This window comes from Mus caroli, chromosome 6 (genome assembly GCF_900094665.2).
Source record: "Mus caroli chromosome 6, CAROLI_EIJ_v1.1, whole genome shotgun sequence".
NCBI classification, from domain to species: Eukaryota; Metazoa; Chordata; class Mammalia; order Rodentia; family Muridae; genus Mus; species Mus caroli.
The window spans coordinates 4769493-4792862 of record NC_034575.1 but is presented as its reverse complement, the minus strand read 5'-3'; the positions used below and the strand labels follow the sequence as shown (position 1 = coordinate 4792862).

General features: G+C 37.9%; 1 protein-coding gene across 4 annotated transcripts in view; it reads right to left on the bottom strand.

The window, feature by feature from the left end:
- Glcci1 (glucocorticoid induced 1) overlaps positions 1–23370 on the bottom strand; it is a 76896-nt gene extending 53526 nt beyond the window's left edge. Inside the window, exon 1 of one of the 4 annotated variants that reach the window (XM_021164341.1) lies at positions 22444–23370. In XM_021164341.1, the coding sequence (XP_021020000.1) occupies positions 22444–22873 (430 nt within the window). In that variant the 5' untranslated portion in view covers positions 22874–23370. Of the gene's footprint in view, positions 1–13192; positions 16759–22443 lie in introns of those variants that run through there. The other 3 variants (XM_021164342.2, XM_021164344.2, XM_021164345.2) reach the window with 3 other exon arrangements.

The following is a 23370-nucleotide window of genomic DNA, read 5'->3' as shown; positions in this document are numbered from 1 at the left end:
ACTCCCATCCCAGAGATGGTTTGCACCCACAAGGGGCCTTTCCCCCTTGATCACTAATTGAGAAAATGCCTTACAGCTGGATCTCATGGAGGCATTTCCCCAACTGAAGCTCCTTTGTCTGTGATAACTCCAGCCTGTGTCAAGTTGACACAAAACCAGCCAGTACAGCCACTTTATTTTTTACCTAGAAATGTACTCTAATATGTCTAAACTATTAAGTTCTAAAAACTTTCTTTGTGAAAAAATTCATTTATATTTTTATATTTTAGTTCTTTACAAATTAATACATGTACAATTCCTAACATTACCATGATGCCTTATATGCACTGTTTCATTTACTGCTTTTTACTTTTAAATAATGTCAAGCTGAACATTATGGTCCCCTCGGCTTTCTATATAGTTTATCTTGTACGTTTATTCTTTAATTTTTCAGGATTTACCAGCCAAATTTAATATGCATACTTTGTACATATTATCTAATTGACTTTACTGTAAAAAGTGAGCTTATCTAACCACTGATTTCACTAGTTACAACAGCATGTAGTATATTTTTTTCCTACCTTATAATCCTTCCTACTTGCTTTTGTTTTACTATTTTTCCTGTTTCCCTTTTTTACCGCCTTTTCCCAATAGTTTTCCCACTTTATAAAAGCAATAGTTACTAATTTTATGAACTGTGAAAAACAAAATTAATTTTTCCCTTTGATTTGTTATGAGTTTCTCAAGGTTTTAAAAAGTTACTTTATACTTCTTCCATCAAAAAGAATGAAAACAATTACTCCTTTTATGACAAAGCTAATACTTATAGCAGCTGCCTGCTAATAAAAAAGGACACAGAAAATCAAAAGCTATAATTAGTAAAAACTACATACCTCTACTTAATCTATTCTAAACTATTTGAAAGTTATATGTAGTCTGTATGCTTTGAAAACTCTCTTTAAGCTGAGGATGGAGATCACTTGATCAGTACATGACCCTGGTTTCAGTACCCTATCATCACACACAAAAGGACAAACAAAACCTCTTAATCTTAAGGTAAGTAAATACAGACTTTAAAAATATTGTGTATATGTTTATGTATGAATGAGTTCAGGTATTTATATACGTGTGTGTTACCATGCAAGTAAAGGTCACAGGTTCATTTAAAGTGTCTCCCTCAACTGACAATGACAGAATTCTTCCATGAAATGATTTGCCAAAATAACTCCATTTACCAAACACAATTAACCTTAGATTTATCAGAGGATTTATCATAAACAGTAAAACTATTTCAACAAACACAACTGTTCATATTCTCTAAAGTTGTCAATGAGTTTGGGTTTTGACTCACCCAAAAACTAAGCCTAAAATCTTGGCCCTTAAATTTTATTGATTTGTATATCTTTATCACCAATTCCAGTTTTGCATTTTAGCACAATAAACCCAACTGCTAACGTAATTCACAGGGTGTCTAAATAGTTTGTTCCCAGCATTTGTGTATGTGGTCTTTTTCCAGGGGCAATTACTGAAGACTAGTCATTTTGAAAATCTGATATCTTAAGATACTAATCTCCAGTGGAAAGTTAACAAAGTGAAATTGCTACCAAAACCAACCAACCAATCAACCAAACAACCAACCAAACAAAAAATTAAAAATGTTAGAAACTTTGAGAACTTTAGCTATAGGGTAATACAAGTCACCAGACCCTGAAAACTATACCAAGATACCATATTTCTGACCATCATGCATAATGTAAAGCATACAATAAAAGTACCCCCATTCTTTATTGGACTTTAACACATTTCAGTCTGGTTACCCTATATTCAGCTCACTCTGTATGTGCAAATAACAACTGTCAATTCTCTATGTTTAGACTGCATCAAGTCAAGATGGGGCAAAGCATCTCATTTACAATGACATGAGCAAAGCATACACTTAAATCATTTATATTTAAATCTTTAAATAGAGCTATCATTCCCTGAAGTATAGTATAAACATCTCTATAAAACAGATGTCACAACAGCACTAACAGGAATCAACTAATTTATCGTTATTTCAAGAAGCTCATTATTGCAACTGCAAAGTATCCTAACTGGAAAAGTATTCAGGAACATGTTTAATACAATTTAGCACTAACATTATTTCTTCTAATTATTTTGTGTGCAGAAATCTCATCAGCATTTTATTACAGATAATGAACTAATAATGCCAGCCAATAGTCACCATCTGTCATCCCAGCAACATAATCTTACAGGGAAATGGAAGCAGAGGACGGAATATCTTCAGAAACTCTCAGGTCAGCTAGCAAATCATATGCAACAAAGGAGTGACCTTTCTCAAACAAAATGGAAAAGCAAAGTCATGACTGAGTTGTCCTCAGACCTTCACAGCATGCCTTGGTACACAGACATACCTAAACACAAAATATGTCTTTATTTATCACCAAGCACAATTTGCCTGTTAATCTTAACATTCAGATGTTGAGGCAGCAGGATCCTGAAGTCAACACTATCCTGGGATGCATAGCAAAACCCAGTCTAGAAAAGTTTGGTAGAAGAAATCTAAATTTTTCACATAAATTTTTTGTGGTACCAGATCACTCAAATTCTACATAAGTTCAAAAGCCAATGGCTAGAAAATTGGGACTGAATCTTTATGATCCAGGTGCTCAAACACACACACACACATACACACACACACACACATATACACACATACTTACTCCACTTAAGGGCACCAAAAGTTTGACTTAAGAAAGTACCCTTCTACAGAAAGAGCAACCAGTTCTCTGACATTTGCAAAGACAAGCTAAGCTTCTAGAGCTAACTAATTGTAATAACCAGTCAGATCTTCAAAGAGTCACTTTCCAAATTAAGCACTGGCTATACAGCAAAATTTCCATTTTAAGTAAAGGCTCAAATGAATGCTTATGAACACTAGGAAAATCAAAGCTGAATGAAGATTTGGTCAACATTAAGAACGTTTTAAAGCATATAGAAACATCGTATTACTTATTCCTATCAAGTTTAATTGGTTTATACTACACCAGGGATAATGGTCCTCCCAGAAGCTTTATTTTGCCAAATTCAAACCATAGTGCCAGGCACAGGAACATCATGCTGTTGGTCACAGTTAAACTAGAGACACCCCACCAAAATAAATAACATGTATGTATGTATGTATGTGTGTATGTTACAGATAGATGATAGACAAGACACACAGACACAGCCTGTTGCTCCTTCTCTTGGCTGAGCAGCAGAATTTGATGCTAAGAACTATTGTTGAAGACCCCACATATTTTGTTCACAGCACAGGGAGAAATCAAGTGGGTACTGACCGAGGCTTCTTTGCTGCCAGCTTTCACAGCACCAGAGGGAGCTAATAGAGGTTGCTGAGAGGAAGTTAGCAACAGCTTTACCCAACTGACAACTTTGTGAACCACAATGACCAGTGTGACAAGATATCCCCATGGGTGCAACAGTAGCATGAAATGTTACAATGGTAAACAACTGCTTTCTCATTGGATTTAACACCCACTCCACAAAGGAAAAGCATTTCTTGCACTGCTAACCCAGTAGAAAACCCATGGTGAATATGCTCTTGGGCCCCAGGGAGTGAGTCTATTATTACTATTTTGTTAAAAGAATACAATCTCACACTGTCTTGTAAGTTCATAACTATCTATGTATAGATTAGTGCAGCTATCAATCCTCATTTTAAGTTTCTTTGCACAGTGGGTGGTGATTAATGCAGGAACTGATCAAGGTGCGTAGAACAAGTGTGCATGTGCTCTATCATAAATAGAACATCTTTATCACCACCCCCAACCCCCCTCCCCCCCAGGCTTCATGGACAAGGCAGATTTTAAGAGCCAGAGGTTAGGGAGAAGCGAGTGAAACAGTGTCTACTAGACATAACAAGATAATTGCACTCAGGAACTCACATTAACTGTGGCTGCCTGCTCTAGAGTAAACAAGTCAGTGTAGAAGAGGGAGGTTCCCCCTACTCCTGAGGACCTACTGACAGGTGTTGGCTTCTTGGCAAGGATAAATACAGCTTCTTTAAGGAAATGGTCCCTACTGGGTCAACCATACTCTAGTGGCTGATCCTATAGCCATTGAGAATAGTAACAACACAAATTGGACTCAGTGGGTTATTAAAAAAAAAAAAAAAAAAAAAAAAAAGGAAGTGAGGGTGGATCTGGAAGGAGTTATGGGAATGGAGTGGGAAGAGAGAGAAAAAGGTTGGTAAAGATTTAAGCATTTAAGCTGGGCGGTGGTGGCACACGCCTTTGATACCAGCACTTGGGAGGCAGAGGCAGGCAGATTTCTGAGTTTGAGGCCAGCCTGGTCTACAAAGTGAGTTCCAGGACAGCCAGGGGTATACAGAGAAACCCTGTCTCAAAAAAACAAAAACAAAAAAAAACAAAAAAGAAAGAAAAGAAAAGAAAAAGATTTAAGCATTTAAGCACTTGGAATGTAAATGAAGTTTGACTATATTTATTATAAGCAGTCTCAAAGCCTGTATTAAATAGACTTTCATAGACAACCAAAATGTCAGGACTTTAATTCATAAGCAGAGTGAAACTGATATTTAAGTAGGGTGAAACTTCAACCATAACAAATTTATTTTATTGAAGGATTTAATCCTGAATCTGAAATTACAATACTATGTATTGATCTTATAAAACAACCTTTACCTTTTAAAGACAATATTTTATAATGCCTTTAACCGATTTTAATCTTCATAGAAATCAAAATAGCAAATACATCAAGACTGCAAGACATTATTTAAGTGGCTTTTCATCAATTTCAAAATATTAAAAAATGATATGTTTTAATCTGAGGTTTGAAAAATAGCCATAAATATATACAGTAGGTAATACCTCCATTGATTTACTATAAAGAAAAATTTGACAAAGTTCCATTTATAGATTTAGCTATAGTATATTTGTAATGAGAACAATTATCTTAGAAAGTTTTAAATATAATTTACTATATAAATACAAATATTTAAATATTATCACTACCAAATTATATTTTCCCTTGCCTCCTAAGTACAAAGAATGACATAAAACTGGACAACTGAGAATAAGAAAAAATGCAGGGCCAGGCATAGTGGTGCACACCTTTAAACCTAGCACTTAAGAAGCAGAGGTAGGAGAATTTCATGTAGCCATCCTAGGCTACATGAGTTCCATGAGACCCTAACTCAAAAAATAGAAGAAGAAAAATGAAGGAAGAGGATATTCATCTCTACCCTATCTAATGCATAGTAATATTATTTAATACAACTACAACTAGTTTGGATTTTGCAAAGTCCATGTGTTCCAGGAATTTCACCAACATCCTTTATTGGTCTACGTTGGCACAAAAATAATGAAAAATTATATTAATACACAAGTACTGTCATAGTCTGATGAAATAACAGAAGATTAGAAATGGGATAATTTGTAAAGAAAAGAGGTTCATAGTTCATAAAGCTAGGAAATTCAAAGGTGTGGTATTAGCTGCTACTTGGCTTCTGGTAAGAATCTTGTAGCTGGGACTAGCCTGAATGCTCAGCAGAGGCTTGGGCAGTTGAGTATGTGTGCGAAATGCAGAACATAAGGGCTAACCTTGCTTTAAGTAACTGATCATCATCACACTAGCTAGCTAAGAGGATCCAAGAGAAGCAATAACTGGCTCTTTCATTCTTGTGATACAGCAATAATCTAGTCACCAGAACTCTAATGCTCTAAGCACTTCTTACTAGGCTCCATCTCTCCACAGTCAAATAGATGTATCTACTCAGCCATTATTTAAAATCTATACACAACCACAACAGTTATACAAAATAAAATCACAAATTCAAATGAACACATTCCTAAAGAACTCTTCTGTTCAAAAGAACAAAATAGGGGAAAAATAATTGAACAAGTGCTCCTAAAATGAAACTTGAAACTATATACTGAAAGAAGAAAAATAGCTAAATGATCCAACAAATCAAATGAAATTTATTTTTCTGAAATATATTTCAATAAAATCAAAATGACCTTTAAAGTATAAAGCCATAGTTAAACATTACAATTGAGAAAACATCACAAAAGAAGATGCAGAATGAAGATAAGAACAGAATAATGGAGTGGAGTCCTGTGAAATGCTTTCCTCAGGACATGACTAAGCTATTGCACCCATTAAATCATAGCTGGTGTGGTTATTTTCATAAGACCTGCTCAAGATCAAGCCAGCCAAAATTCCAGTAGAGGCAACAGAGATGCTCTCCAGGCCCCATCACTAACTGAGGAGCTATTGGCAACTGATGGTTGCCAGGAGAAGGAAAGTCATTTTTTTCTCTGGAAGTGTGATCACTAGTAAGTTTTCCAGCTCCATATGGACACATGTGCAGCCCTAATAGGACTTAACAGGTTATACCAAAAGCGTAAACAAAAAACAAAAAACAAACAAAAAAATGGAAGAGTTGGGAGGGAGACAAACTGAAAGGATTACGGGGAGGTAGGAGAAATAGGAGTAGCAGTTGAAATATTTCATTATAAAAATGTATGATATTCTCAAGAATAAAAAGAAAAAATTACAATGAAAACTACATCTGAGTTTTTACTATGCAAATCAGCATATTATTAAAATAATACTCTTCTTGAGTCTATTATGAAAGAATTTATCACAGATGGAATTGAACCTAAAGTATGCAAAGCAATTAAGGATAGTGGGAATGTATGGACCATTTAGCGTCAGATCCTATTACAGATGGTTGTGAGCCACGATATGGTTGCTGGGAATTGAACTCAGGACCCCTGAAAGAGCAGTCAGTGCTCTTAACCAATGAGCCATTTCTCCAGCCCATGCTTAAACATTCTTAAGGCAAGGAAAAAATTAACTATCTCTATTAATAGTATAGAAACTCGACAAAAGAACAATTGAATTGTATCAATGTTAAAGTACAGTATGAACAGATATAACATGAGAAATGTAAAAATGAGATATGTACGTATCTGTATACCTATAATTTATTTGACTTGTAAAACAATATAAAAACAACACTCTGGGAAAAAAACATAAACTTTGCTATTTGAGCTCAACAAAATGATTTAATATATTGCTGAAAACATCAGTCTGTCTAAACAAAAATTTTCTTGTTTAAATAAAAAATAAATGAAAAGGTTCAATTACTTAAAATACTTTGCTCCTGTAATAGCAAGTACAGGTTAGTAGGCCAATAACAGCCTAATAACTGCATGAGCAGTTAAATCCACAGTAAACTATAGATGAGATGAAGCAGAACAGGGTTAGGAAAAGAATGACTGCGTAAAACCTTATGGATGTATGACTGCCCTTCAGGTTAACCTACTGATGCCAAGATTATAAACAGAAAACTGCACTAAAATATGTGCAAATCTATCAATTTTCTCATCATAAAACAGCCTAGTAAATTAAATCTACCCTACAAGGTGTAGTTCCCACAATAATATCCTTAGGCACAGCGAAGGGAACATACCGTTGACTGGAAATACATAACCACACTTCTCCAGAGTATATTGGTTAAACTGAATGAAGTCTCCAGCAATAGGAAGGTACAAATATTTATTCTAGCATTTACTTTCATAAATATTGACAGTACAGAAGCAAATACACAACTATGAAGCAGTTTATCCAAAATCGAGTGCTTCATTAAAGCTGGACTAGTGAAGAAGAAGAAAACGTCCTGAAGGAAAACAAAATGACACCATCAAGGCCAGGCAGGTTTTGGGTTTTGTTTGTTTTTTGTTTGGGTTTCTTTTTTTTGGGGGTGGGGGTGGGGGGTCGAGACAGGGTTTCTCTGTGTAGCCCTGGCTATCCTGGAACTCACTCTGTAGACCAGGCTGGCCTCGAACTCAGAAAGCCACCTGCTGCTGCCTCTCGAGTGCTGGGATAAAAGGCGTGTGCCACAACGTCCGGCTTGTTTTGTTTTGTTTTGTTTTTGATTTTTCGAGACAGGGTTTCTCTTTATAGCTCTGGCTGTCCTGGAACTCACTTTGTAGACCAGGCTGGCCTGGAACTCAGAAATCCGAGTGCCAGCCTGGATGCCTCTGCCTCCCGAGTGCTGGGATTAAAGGCGTGCGCCACCACGCCCGGCTTTGTTTTGTTTTTTTAAAGGACAGATAAAATTTTAGCTTAAATAATGGGATAACCTTATATAATTCCAGTGCCCTGCAACCTGAGTGAAATAATCCAGATTTTAGTTTGGGAAACAACTTGTCATTAAAAATAAACATTAGAGTGGGGACAATTGGAATACAAACGTGAGTACCACCTCCAGATGTACTGGAGGCTCATATCAATGTGGGAGGAAGATGAAACCACACCAACCTAATTACACAAAAAAGATGACTCAACTGTTTTTCCCTCTCCCCCCACTCCCTCTCCGCCTGTTTTTCTTAATTCTTTCAATGTAGTGATGAGATGGGACAACTGAACAAAATGTAAAACCATTCTGCAAACACGACGATCCTTGAGCTTCCCAGGTACTTCCGTAGACTGGTCTGAGTTCTATGAGGCAGTCATGACTTAAGATATCTCTAGAGGCTTTTAAAGCTCATGTTTTAATTTTTAATCAGAGAGTAACTCTATGTGCTTTGGCTGGTGATGCCTAATGACTTCCAAATAAATATCCTCCATCCCAGTCACATGATCAACTTGGTGGGCTGTCTTGAAGCACTGACAATATTTTTGCCTATTTAAGAAACCAGACAAGAAAGAGTGAGTCTCCCAAGGAAAACTATCAAAGTAACTGCAAAGACAATTGCTAGTTAACCACCTTTGTTTAAGCTCTAAAGTAATGTTGGTTAATGTTACCTGCTACTATTTGAAAAGCTGAGTGGGTTATCACAGTAACAGCCTAATGTGTGTCTTCCTGGCTGATAGGTGGCCTCAGTATTATCATCATTCAGTGACTCAGACTACCTTCGTGTTTTAATCACTATTCGAAACCTTCTCAGTCTTCTGCAAGAATCTACTTCAGCTGGCAGAGAAGGGAAGATCAAGTATAAGGAAGATCAAACTAACATTGAACAGGATAAAAGCATCATATGCCATTTAGCTTGTTTAGCTGTAAGGAGCAAGGCTACAAGCTATGCTCTACAAGTGGACTTATAGGAGGAAAGAGGATTTAGCAAAAAAAAAAAAAAAAACAAAACAGAATTTTTTACTACAGATAGGTCTGAATTATCCCTAGGGACAGTTTGAATCAAGTTTCAAAGTCTCGCTGGGCTATCATCATGATCTGCCCCTGCAAACAGGATAATCTAAACTAGTCAACAATATGTTCTTAGTAGCTTTTTGAGGAGGTTATTTTCAAAAGTCTTATTCACCCCTACAAAAGATTGACTTTCACTGAGAATACCATAAATAAAATGTTCTCCCAAAAAGGCTTTTTTTAAAAAAAATGTTAGGATACATGTGTAATTTCTCAATGTGATCTCCTTACACAGGTTTGGAGAATAGTACAGGTTTACCAGAGATATGAGGTATGTCATTTCAACCAGATTTTAACTACACATGTATTTGTTTCACAACTAATAGGAAAAATACTTTGCTGAGCAACATAAAACAAAATTTTTAAGCTAAATATTCTAAGTTTAACAGCAATTTATAAGACATAGTTTTAAACTACATTTTAATTTATTGTGTATATGTGCATATTTGCATCACATATGCAGGTTAGAAGACAACTTTCCAGAGGCCATTAACCCCTTCCACCATGTGGGTCCAGAGGACAGAACTCAGATCAGGCTCAGAGCAGACATCTTTGCCTGCTGAGCCACCTCACGGGCTCCATAGAACATCTTTGATAAACTAAAACCTCTTGGTAAGCAAGGAGCCCAGTGCTATCGTCTGTTCTAGGTTATAGAATTGGGAACCTTTTGAAGATGAGTTGTTGTATTTTCAAATGCCTGGTATCATCAATCTTACTGAAAGATCAGCACTTTCTATCCAAAAAGAACTACACTCATCATTCTCTTCTACTTTTAAAAGAACACTGGCTCTCTTAGTAGTGTTTGTTCTAATCTATGTAGCACAAGGGAAATAATATAACATTTCAAACAAGTTGATAAACATTAAAACATTTGAATAGAGGAAGATATTTGGTGAGTAGGGACATCTAAAAGTGACTACTCTCATGAAACTGACACTTTTTTGTAAGACCACAAGTGCCTAAATAGCTGCAACAAAACAAAAAGATATGTAGTGAGTGCTTCAAAAGATAAAGAGGAATAACAATTACCTCCACCTGGAAAAGGTGGGGATATTTGAAGGCTACTTGAAAAGATTTCAGGAGTTTTCGGCAAAAATGCATGTATGTTAAGAGAAAGAGACATTCCTAACAGGGACCATGAATTCAAAGCAAAGAGTGACAAATGAACATTTACTACTTAATAAACTAAAACAGAGCATTTTCTTAAAAACTGCAAGTTCAATCAAGCAAGAACACAGGTACAAAATGAATGTGTCAAGAGTGAATCTTTTATGTCAAACTAAACATAGTAGACTTTATTTCTTATTAACCTTAACTTAGAAACCAAAAGAAATCTTTTACAAAAATCACTTTTGTTTCTTCTTCTAAAGATAGACTATAGTTAAGCGTAGAAAAATAGCAAAATTAAAACCTAATGACAGGGAAAGACCTAAGTGGTATCAATTCCTAAGAGTACTAAGCAGTCAATAGTCTAACAGGAGACAGTTAGGACCTAGAGGCAATGTAAAGAAGCTGATATATTGAAAAGAATTCTGAGACAGAACACCATTCGGCCAGAAGGGAGAAATGAGTTAGAAGGGAAGTCAAGTTTTATGCTGGTACAAAACAAACCATCATCATCGTCATCGTCACCACCACTATCACCCAGTACTCTAGGTTTACCATGACTGTGTTCCACAGTGCCAACAAAGAAACCATTTCCACAGCAAGTCCTTGACTTTAAAACTTGAATCACTCAATATTCTGATCTTGATAACTGTTCTTCTAAATTATATCTCTGTACAAATGAATCATTAAAAGATGATTCAAACTTGAAACTACAGTTAAATACTTATTAAATTATTTTATTCTCTTAGTACCACAAAACAATCCTAGTCCATTTTTTTCAAAGCATGTATTCTGAACAATTAATTTCCACCCTAAAAGAGTGTAGTGTACTCTACTTTGTGAAAACATAGGTCCAAGAAAAAAGGTACTAACAAACTTTCCAAAGACAGTTCTATTTAAAAATATTTAGATTTTTAAGTTTACAGAATATAGGGAGGTCAGTATTACCTATGAGAATAATTACTCTGCTCCACAGAAATGCCACACTTGTGTGTGTGTGTGTGCGTGTGCGTGTGCGCGCACGCACGCGGGCACGCCATCTGTTTATAGGTGTCTGCAGAGGCCAGAAGAGGGAGTCAGGATACCTGAAACTGGAGTTACAGACAGTTGTGAGGCCCCTAACCTGGGTGCTAGGCATGGAACTTCAATTTACTGCAAGAGCAGCAGGCACTTAACTTCTGAGTTATTTCTCAAACCCCTATACTTTTTCTTTTAAATTCAGACAGGGTCTTCTTTTCAGAATGGCTTTAAGATCACTATTCTCCTGACTCTGTCTCTAGAATTCTAGTAATACAGAATACATGCATGGCCATGCCTAGCTTAGACTTTTCAAAGCTTGTTTCAATTTTGAATGTAAAAACCAACATAATTTTGTATTTACAAATTATGAAGTCTATAAAAGTAAGATGCATTTATTAAAAATAAGCAGGTTGGCAAGAAGGCTCAGCGGTTAAGAAGAGTTAAGTTCGATTCCCAGCCCCCACATGCCAGCGTAGAACTGTCTGTTAACTCCAGTCACTGGGGATCTGACACCCTCTTCTGGCCTCCCTGGGTTCTAGGCACATGTGTGGTGCAGAGATAACATGCAGGGAACACACCCATCCACGTTAAACAAATAACAGAGTTTTAAAAATAATATACTGGATACAACCATGACTTTAAGTTATGTTTAATGATTCACAAAAGGTAACATGTTGACACAAAATAATTCTTCTCCAAACCCCAACACAACAAATCTATTCTTATCAATAGCCTTATAGGAAGCAGTTTAGTTAGTACACGTTCCACACTTAAGCCATTCCTCCAGGAAAGAAACATAATTAATTATAACAACATAAGTAGTACACGACATCATAATCACAGCACTTCAAAACTGAACCTGGCTGGGCCGGCACTGATTTTATCTTATGTGAGTGGGCAAAATTTGAGTCACCACCATTCACCATACCTAAATGGAAGCACTACAAAAAGTACTGCCATGAACCTCTATACTATGTGGAGAGCGCACCAGGAACTTCTCATCTGGTGACTGAGAAAGGAGTGAGCTCTTCAAAGCACCCTGGCCCATATGTGTGTTCTCATTCTCTTCTCTTCCCTTCCTCCCCTCCCCTCCTCACAACCTGGAAAGCTTTATGTTAAATGGGATAAAAACAAAAATAAAAACAAAAAACACCCTCTGGGAATATCTAATTATAAACAAAAGATTCCATTCCTACAAATAGATGACTAGTCTAATGATGTTTACTCATTGTTTTGTCTTCTGACGGTGATAAGAATATAGGGTTCTAAAAGCTCTTCCCAGGGAAGGAGAACTACTTCCTAAGGCTGCTTAGGAAAAACACTAGTATTATGCAGTACTATGTGGAGTGCTGCCTCTTTACTTTTCATTTGTTCTTTCTAGTAAGGACACAATTACAGAAGAGACCTTGAAATATTTACCTAAAATAAACACATCTTTTCACAGGAGAGGGGGAGAGGAAGAATAATTAGTACAGGAATTCTTTCCTTTTTAGGAGTTATTTGAATTCCAAATTTCTAAGAACTTTCAAACTCAGACTGGGAAAGTAATGGGAATGATATATTCATATTCATTTAGATCAGCTTCTTAGGGCATTAGTTAATTTTGCTAAATGCCAGAATACTTATATAGCAAAGAGAAATTAAACTATTCAGTAATATGTTTTAACAACCTCAGATGAGCCTCAACCTGTGTAACTGACTTCCTAAACAGTTTGTTCAAATAGCATTTTGGTAAATTAAATCATTTTACTTATACATTAAGATAAAGAATCAGTAAAGCAAATAACCACCTGAAAAGCTACCTGACAGTTGAAATAATAAAACACAAATTAATATATAACTCATTCTCCTTACCTGGTTTTAGAGATAGTACAATTACATTTCTAACTTAAAGAACCACTGAATTGTGGACATGATGGTGTTAAATTACTGGAATTATAATAAATTTAGATCCTTACTCCATGGAATTTCATTAGGTCACAATCCACTTGACAGAATTCCAAATGGCTGCTCAAATAGGGAGACTTGGGTCTTCCACTGCGATGAGCGCCCTGACTGGCTATCCAGTAACAAGCTTGTATGTGTACATACAAGCAACACTAAATGGACTTGGCAGGTTGTATTTATGTAGTTATGCATTTATATATAAACAAGTGGTATGGGTATAACACTAATAAAAAGGAAAACAAGCCATGAATTTGAGAATGTGTGGAGGTGGGGAAATGTGGAAAGTGTTGAAGGGAAGGAACCAAAAAATGACAACAACAACAAAGAAAAAGGATAATTTGTACATGGGTCAAATATTATGAGAAAAATGTTTGTTTACATTTCAGACTTTTGGCTTCTTAGGAAATTGCCTTAAGGTCAAGGTTGGTTTATATATTGGTTTGTGTTAGTCTTTTGAATAACTTTGTTAGCAATAAGTTTATAAGTCATTTAGTATATTTCATACTGTATGACTAAAAACATGTTTAGTTGTGTCCAAACTTTGTATGTTATACAAAATGCAAACTATAAAAGCCTATGTTATGTCTTTCAAAATATGAACATTTGTATAAAATTCATTTTTGTCCAAACTATTTCTATACCAAACACTGGTTCATTCTAAACTATACAAAGATCTAAATCAGTGCTTTACCGAGCTTAACCATATTTGAATGTTAAGTCCAAAACAAGAACAAATTGGTGAATTTCTATAAAAGGAAGAGCATAAATATAGCCTATTAAATTTAACCTATCATGTATATTTAAGATTTTGTCTTATGATCATTCTTCAATGATGGCATTCCAGAGTATGCATACTTGTCTCTCAGTGTGTGCACATGTATATTTATATAGCTCAAACAGAAATCTCTGTAAATCCTATATATGTATTTCATAAATATTTACTGCAGGGCCTTTTAAATACCAAATATCAGGTTATATACTGTAAAGCTAAAAAGAAACAGGTGTATTAGGTAAAGCAGATATATCCACCAAAATTACCTTGCATACAGTTACAGAAACAGTGAGACAATTTTAAGATAAATGAACCAAACTTCAGCTAATCTGTCAAGGACTTGCAAACAGCTACATTAATTCTGGACTGTAGGGATAGTTATGATGCTAAGGTCCTGTTCCCAAATTAGTTCTTGATCTGTCCTGTCAGTAAAGAAAACCATGGGCCAATTGCTGGATAGAAAGTACAGGTGGGATTTTCAGGTCCCTGGAGGCAAGCAGGGAGACACAAGGAAGGAGAGACAGAGTTCACCATGCTTCAGAGAGAGAAGACCCAGGTGGCCAATGTGAGGTTTCAGGAGGAGCAGTGGGCGGTGGCCACTCCAATAGGTGGGTGGTCAGAGATGTTTAGCCAGGACTACCTTCAACTGACCAACTAAAGTTAGGGCAGGTAGGAGGACCAGAGCTAAGAGCTAAGGGAAATGATAAAGGCATGTTTTCCAGGCAGGAGATAGCACCTAGCAATTGTGCCAAGAAGGCAAGTTGAAAATGAACAACTGTGTGTGTCTTTAGTCTGTGGATTCAAGAGAAGCTGGGAGGGGGCTGGTAGTGTGGCCCATTCCTGGAGCATAGGCCAGGTAGTAAAAAGCTACACGCAATGATATAGAATAATGGGAATCAAACATACAAAGATTCATCAACTCCACTGTTGACTGCTTTCTTTTTTTTTTCCCCATGTTGAGAAACTTCAAGAATAAAGTATTCTTAACGAATATAAAACAACAGTAGTTTACTTTATCGCTTTCTATATCTTCCTATTTCCCAAATTCCTACTTAACATTCCAGATGACCTACCACATGCTTATATTCAGGGCCTGGACACTTTTCTTCAGTATTCTATTCACAACATTAGAAAAGACTGACACAAAAATATGATGTATCAAGCATCTGTTTGTTCTTGCATATGTTAGGTGTAAAATTTAATCCTTAAATAGTAGTTATTTGTATAAATACATTAACTTTTTTACTGAATGGCTGATGCAAAGTGAAAAAACACAGCAACCATCCTAAAGATAAACATAAGAATAACTGTAAGGGCTATAATACTAATATTATTTTAAAATAAAAACTATTAAGTTAATAAAAATAAAAATAGGTAAATTTTGAGCCTAAGAAAAACAAGTCATTGAGCACTACACAGAACAGCACATAAATGCTACAACAGGACGGCTACCACTTTCCATTCTCATGAGCAGTAGCAAGTATCTTAGTGAAAGCCAAGTCAAAGTCACTTCAGGGCTCTCAAAAGGCATCATTAAGTACCGCTACACCTTCTACAATATCCCACAAGAAACCACGTCCAACAATAATTCAGACTTCCACCACAAAGAGAGAGAGAGAGAGAGTGTGTGTGTGTGTGTGTGTGTTCAGAGTGCACAAAGGCCAGTGACAATCACCCTAAGTTAAACTATGGGAAAACATTATATATATGCAATGAATGCAGACATAATACAGAAGGTCCAGACATAATACAGAAGCCATGGAATGAAACTATTCTCAGTTTCAAAATTGAGAATATATAAGAGTGATAACTTTAAATTTTCAAAAAATGAAAATATATAACAGTGATAACTTTAAAAATAACTCCTTGGACCACTCCACTATTCTGACATTTGAAAGAAAGTGTTTTAAATGTGCAGTTATAGATAGATACTAAAGACTGTTAAGGAAGATCAAAAACTGGATATTTCACAGCATGCCTGTAATCCAAGAACTCAGGAACTTGAGGCAGAAAAATAGACAGCTTGTGCTACCCTAAACTATACCAGGTGACCCTGTCAATTAAGTATTCTCTTAAGAACAATATTAACTTACAAATTTTTAATACTAGAAAAGATAAAAAAAACAGTTAATGAACTCTTCAAAAAGTTTTCCCATGACCATACTAGATAAACAAGACAATATGTATTACTATTAGCAGTTTATGAGTACGTTTGACCTTCAGAAGTACGAGGCAGCAAGTAGCAGTGCCTTTTAGTTTTTTGTTTAGAAATACTGCTAGATGACAGGAGAATGACTTCACTGTAATAACTTGGCAGACAATCTTAAACACTCACCTTGCCACACTACTATGGGTTTCGCTAGCTTCTTCAACTCATTCTTAATTGTGGCAAGTAATAATTAAGGTACTACATAGTGGCACTCCGTTAAATTATATATGTGCAGTTCAAACTCACACTACAAGCATAGTTGTTGGCTTCAGGAAAACTGACTAAAGCTACTGACAGCTTCTGAGACAATTACTTGAGACTAGTACCTGCTTAGTAATTCTTTAGCCATTAGTCAAGTCAGTTTACCACCATATATAACTAATTCTTACGATTTATGAAAAGAGAAAAGCACTTTGCACAGTGTAGTGTAATGTAAGAAACAGCGAGTAAGAGGTAAACAAGACTAGACACAATGGTGTTCATGACCCCAAGCTCCCTCAGGCCAGGAACTAGTGCAATATCCATCTCTATTTCCACCATGGACATGTTCATAACCCCTCCCCTGTAAAACACAAAAAGAAAAAATGGCCATCCTTTCATATTCCATTTTAGTTACATTCAGCCAACTGTCCTACATTTTTAGACACCCTGAAAGTATCAGAGCATGTCCCAGCAGAATAGTGCCATGGAAACACAAAAGAAAACCCATTTGTCATTCTTTTACCTAAAAATCTCAGCAATTCATCAACTGTGGAATCAACACAGAATCTAGAACTAAAAGAACAGAATCCTACATCCATTTGCTTGCTGAATTTCAAAGTATACATAGCTTGGCAAATAGTCCCTTGAATGTTTTCTTCCTTTCTATCTACAGCAACTAGAGAGACAGGACAATACAAAGGAAGTCACCAAGTATTAATGAACTTGACTCCTCCTGTTATTTGCCTCAACAACATCGACAAGAAATAAACCACAGTACTAAAAATATCAAACATACCTATTTCTATAAAAACAACAATTCTGGATAGGTATTTTTCAACAATTTGTTCCTAGGTAATATTCTTTGATACTTCAGACTTGCTGCTAATCTACTAAATTTTACTTTGCAGAAGAAGCACAAATATTTTCCCAAGTTATCAGAAAAACTAATTATGTTCTGGTCATTTCTAGAGGTCCAGACAAAGGTAAGGGACTTTGGCGCTCCAACCATTCCATCAGCTCTTGGGTAGTATTCTCTCTCTTCAGCAGACCAGATAAGAGACCATGTGTTAGATCAGCTCAACTTCTTTTTAAATAAATAATATGTAGGATGAAAAAAAAAGATTGTCAAAGACTTGGTTTCTTAGACATTTAATAGGAGAACAAACAACATATACCGAACACAAATAACAACAATACCAGGAACAATAGATCCAGGACAGGTGCTACAAAGAAGCCAACTTGGGTGGTGTCTGGGAATTCTAAGCACTGGGAAAAAGACTGAACTAATATTAAGACCCAGAGCCATTGGTAATATGCACCTTGACACAGTAATAGCAACAAATAAAAGTTTGGTAAAACTGGCTTTTAAACTTCTTTTTAATTTGGATGTTTTCTTTTATTTACAATTAATTTGTTTCATGGAGCTAAGTTTTGTTTTCTTAGTTCACATATAACCCACATTATCACAAGTAAAATAATTAAAAAGAATGCCATTATCTTTCAATATTTATCCAATGTATACATCATAATTATCCTTTTCAAAATGTAAACCAGAATAAATCAGTTAATTTTCAACTCAATAAGCACACACAAACTTTATATGTAGTTAGAAATTCATTAACCTACTTTGTACATCTTAGTTATTTAATGTTCTATATGCTCATGGCAATAATATCTGGGAAAATATAACCTTTGAACATAAATTTATAAGTTTATAAAATAAACTACTGATTAAGTAACTTTGCTACTCATTCACTGATTCTGATACCTTATGCACCATAATGTAACTGACAGAACGGAAAAAAATCAGAGCCATAAATTAACACTATTTAGTTCAGCTAAACAGAGATTGAGAACTTTCCCAAAATCAAAATTCAAAGATTGTTGTGGAAGCCTAAATCTTAATGCATTTTCACTCTATGCAGTTAAGTTTAGAAGTAAGTTCCCATAATGACTCTTAGAAAAATAAATTTCAAATCGGGTAGAGTAGTACAGAGAACTTCAACCTCTAGAAATATTAGCTAGATAATAAAACTTTCAAAAGGCTAATTGAAGAGTATCTCGAAACAGAGAGAAAAATAGCAAAACGTTCATATTTCACAACTAAGGACAACATTAAATTAACTCAGAAAGGGGAGATCAATGAAGAGCTTACAGCGTAAAGCAAATGAAGGAGCTCAGCACACGTGTGTGCTCTAATACAGCGCATGCACTTGCACACCCTATGCCGGCTGGCTTTATGTTACTTTTTAAAACACGCACCACTTCTTTATATATGGTAAAAGCCTTTCAAGATTCCTGAGGGAAAAAAATCTCATCAAATGTCACTCTAGAATTGCCAATTTCTTAGGAGTGGGAGGCCTAAAAAAATCTGGTAGGTTGAATCAAAAACTATTTTTCATAGAAAAAAATATTAAGTTACCGGATGTTCAGAAATTTTGTTACTAGATTAGGCAAAGTAAACATAAGCAGGACTCTCCAGAGTACTTTACTGCAATTAGTTTTGCCTCGTTCATAACCTATAATTCTTTAATTTGGATATTTACAGACATAAGAATTTCTATTTGTTACCTACTATCTTAATTGTTTAGTGTTTAAATACATGGGTTTATTCTTGGATTTCAGAAAGCAACTACTTTATATTTTATTTAGATCATTATTAATGACTTTATCTCAAGATCATTAATTTTAACTAATACTTTGCTTTGGTCTCATTTGAATTGTTCTACTTAACTCAAAGGTAGAGTTTGTATATTACCATCACAAAAAAATTACTATTTGCATAATACTTTATGATTTTCATCTATTACAAGCACATCACAGGGAGCCATAGGATGCATTCATTAGCTTGTCATTCACCACTTCAAGACCCTTCAGAATCAAACAGGGGAAGGATGACATTTTGTTAATAACAGAAGTTCAGAAATGAATATAAATAATAACCTTGAAGTTTTGAAATACACAAGAAAGAAAAAATACAAAAAGAGAATGATCCAGGAACAGCAACACAACACAACTTTCAATTTGTAATTACCATATCTTCTAAGTAAAGCATGATGTTAGCAGGCTTATGCATATTCCATTAAGGTAGCATTTAAGCTATGGTACAAAAACAAAGAGAATTACAATCTTTCTGTTGGATGTTAAAATACGATAAATCTTAAAACTGGTTGTTCCTCTTTACAGCATTGTTTTCTCCCTGTTTTCTGACCCAAGCACCAACTCTTACTTAGCTTAACCCCATAAAAATGTATGCTAAGAGTGTTTATGAGAAAAACAGACACTGGATTCAAAATTCTGCTTACAACTCTTTGTGATACAAGAATAAGAAAACTTAATTTCTATCCTTCCTTCCATAATTAAGACAAAATAGGAATAAAATTCTGAATGCTTCCTTGTCCCCCATAATCCAAATACCCAGAGCTCTGAAAGCCTTTTGTAAACAACGCATATCTCCATGAAATGCATAGCCCTGAGTCAATGTCTACCTAAAAGTTTAATGTGTCATTTCTCAAAACATAATATAATGTCTATCCTCCCACTTTGAGAGGTGCAAAAAAGGAAGGAGGAGAGCTGAGGAAGAAACGGTGCAGAGCAGAGGAAGAAACGGTGCACGTTGTTGTTTTTCATTCATGCAGTAGAGTGATGTCAGTGTCTGCAGCAGCAGCAGCAGCAGCAGCAGCAGGCAATTTGGTCAATGGAAACTAAAACCCTCTGATGTCAGAACCTTAGTGAATTCAATAGAAACTAATTGAAATTGTTAAGTCACAGGATAGATTTGAAGTGGCTAAAGAGACAGAACGTATTACTTATATGTTGTACTTTCAATATGGGCAGAGGAGAACAAGGCAGAGTGTGGACAAATAACATAGTGATAATACAATCAAGAAACTAGGAGCACAAGACCATGCTTTCAAAAATCACTTCAATGCAAGAAACTGACAAAACATCTAAGGTTACACATAGCACAACTACAGCACAGAAAGCTCCTCCATTCCTAGAACAAGCTGTGACCCTGCAAATCTGTCTACTGCACAAACAGACTCAAAAACAAGTGTTTTCATCATGATTGCATTAAAAGTGCATTAAACTCTGGTGTGCCATTCTCCAACAAAGAGTAGAATTTAATCCTGATCACAAATTTCATTAAAACTGCTTCATGATGGGGCATGTAATTCCTAAGCAATTAGGGCTTTTGAAGGATGTAGAAAAACAAGTTGTACTATTATCTGTGCTAAGATGTTACTGTTTATCAACAAAAGGAAAGGCGGTACTAGGTGCCCATTATTTTTTTGCAGCAATTGCCAAAACTTCTCAAACTCTGCCCACAAAATCCTCTGCACACAATCTACAATTCCTATTTTTATTTTATTTTCACATTGTTCCTAAAAGAAAACCCCCAAACTCCCATTAACAAACTGTTAAAGCTAAATCATTCACAAACGTCTGTGACTGCTGCTGCTTTTCTGTTACCTCTCATTTAACACAGCTCCAGAAAATGTGCAAGGGAGTTGCATATGGCATTAATCTGTTAGAAAATGGTGGAGTTTTCTATAAAATACATCCAAGGATGTGTGTTCAGTTGTGGTCATTATTAGGGCGATCACGTTGTTTTCATTCATTCATTCAGGATTTGCTGGAGGATGTCAGTTTCTGCAGCAGCTGGCTTGACCTGGGGGAGGAGTGGGGAGCAAATCCCTCCTGGTGCATACAGATTACAGGATGTATTTCTTGGTGCTCCTGCACTTATTCCACTGCACTTATATCCTACCCAGAGGCTTACCATCAAGGGATCTGAAAGCAAGTGCTTTAGCAACATGCTAATTACAAGTCTAAATTAAAGCTAAAAATACCTAAACTTTGATCTACCGTATTGCAATCCCTTTCTCTAACTCTAAACACCTTAAGAATGTCCACCTTAAACAAAAAAATCCCACATACCACATAAACATTGTATGAAGCTTGGTAGTATTTCCCTTCTGAGCAGGCTTTTTTGTTGTTGTTTTCTTTCCCTACTCCGAATGATTCCTTCCACAATGCTGCAGTAGCAGCAGCAGCAGCAGCAGCAACTGTAGTTCTAGGCTGGTATCTAAGAATATTAGGTACTCGACTCTCCCTTATGGCCGGTTACGTCCCTGTTTTGCCTAGTTTTCTTTTTCTCCCCCAGGAGTCAACTAGTTCATGCACTATGTCCCTAGGCATAAACAAAACCAAACCCAAACAGAAAACATTAAGGGGAGTCCACAACATCCTCCCACTCACCATTACCTTTGATACCTAACAAAAAAGAAAGGAGATCTCTCTACACAGCTCAGCTGAACTGGTAAATATACTTAAAGATGCAAGGAAAAAGTGAACACACTCCACAAACAGGCTTTAAGAAATTCACCACGAAAATCACCATTCCGGCATAAGCCATTGGTAGTGCAGTAGTGATCTAATACATGACTATATAAAGTAGAGGAGAGGATGGATAACACCATACACTTTAAACTGCCTCCCCTACACATGCAAAGGATATTCTAACAACCTAACTACCGCCATCAAGTCTCCAAAACACAAACATACTCCAGACAAGAACTTTGTGGGAAAGCACAAAGGCTGCAGAGATTACCACTACCACCTTATTCCCCGCTAGGGAGTTTGTGTGCGTGTTTAAGGGTTTCGCACGGCTCCTCCTTGCCCGGCTCCAAACACAGAAAGCTAATAAGCTAGTAAACCGAAACACTTTTCTTTTGCAGGCGAGGGATGCAAGATAAAATCTGCGTGGCGGTGTGAGGGTCGGATAAAAGTTGATTTCCAGGTCGCTCCTCCAAGCCCTGCAGCGACCTCAGGGTGGGGGGTAAGATTCCCAAAGCCACTTTCACACCTTCGGTAATGCACTAGCAAACAGAAGCCCGGAGAGGCTGAAGTTTTCCACGCAGGGCACCGTCGGGGAGACGCAGCCCGGGAGGACGGGAGGGTTGGGCTCGCTACCTCTGCACACGGGCGAGCCGGGACTCCGTCTCTCAGGTGAGCTGCTCCTCCGCTGGCTCTCGGGGGACCGTCTCGGGCGGCCCTTGGCGCGAGGCGCCTGCTCGGCTGGGGCAGCGGCCGGCGGTGGAGTCGGGCTGGACGGGCTGGGGCCGCGGGCCCCTCCGGGCCCGGAGAGACTGCCGAGCGCGGCGGCGGCGGCGGCGGCGGCGGCCGGGCGCGTGGGGCTGTGTTGGCTGCCCCGCAGGAGCTGGTAGGGCACCGTGGCGCGGATGGGCTGCAGCAGCCGACCGGCTCCCGCAGCCGGTGCGCAGCTCCCGGCCGGCCCCGTCCCGCTCCCGGCAGCGGCGGGCGGGGAGCCCGCGGTGCTGCGCCGCATCCTCTGCGGCGCGGAGTGAGGGGTCTGAGAGGAACTGGAGGACGCAGTGGACATGGTGGCTCCGCGGGCGGGCGGGCGGGCGGGCGGGCGCGCGAGCGAGCGTGTGGGAGCCGGCGCCGCGGTGCGTGCGATGTGTACGGGGGAGGGGCGGCGAGGGGCGGAGCCGCGGGGCTCCCCTTCCGACGCGCACCCCGCCGCCGAGGGGGAGGGGACGCCGCGACGGCCAACGTCCAACGGCTCAACCGCCCCGCGGCGCTCTGCGGGGCACTCACGGCAGAGCCCGCGTCGAGCCCATGGCCGCCGCCGCCGCCGCCGCCGCCCCGGGCATCGCGCTGACAGGGCACTCGCCCGCTTCCCGCGGCGGCTCAGCCCTCGCGGGGGGTCGCCCGCGCGACACGGCTCGGCGACCACGGGTAGCGCCGGGACTTTAGCCTCGGAGGAGAGAAAGGGGCCTCGAGGCGCCTCGCGCTGCGCGTAACCCGCGCCACCGCAAACGCCGCCGCCGCTGCCGCCGCCACCTCGACCCGCTTCTCACTCGGAATGGCAACTAA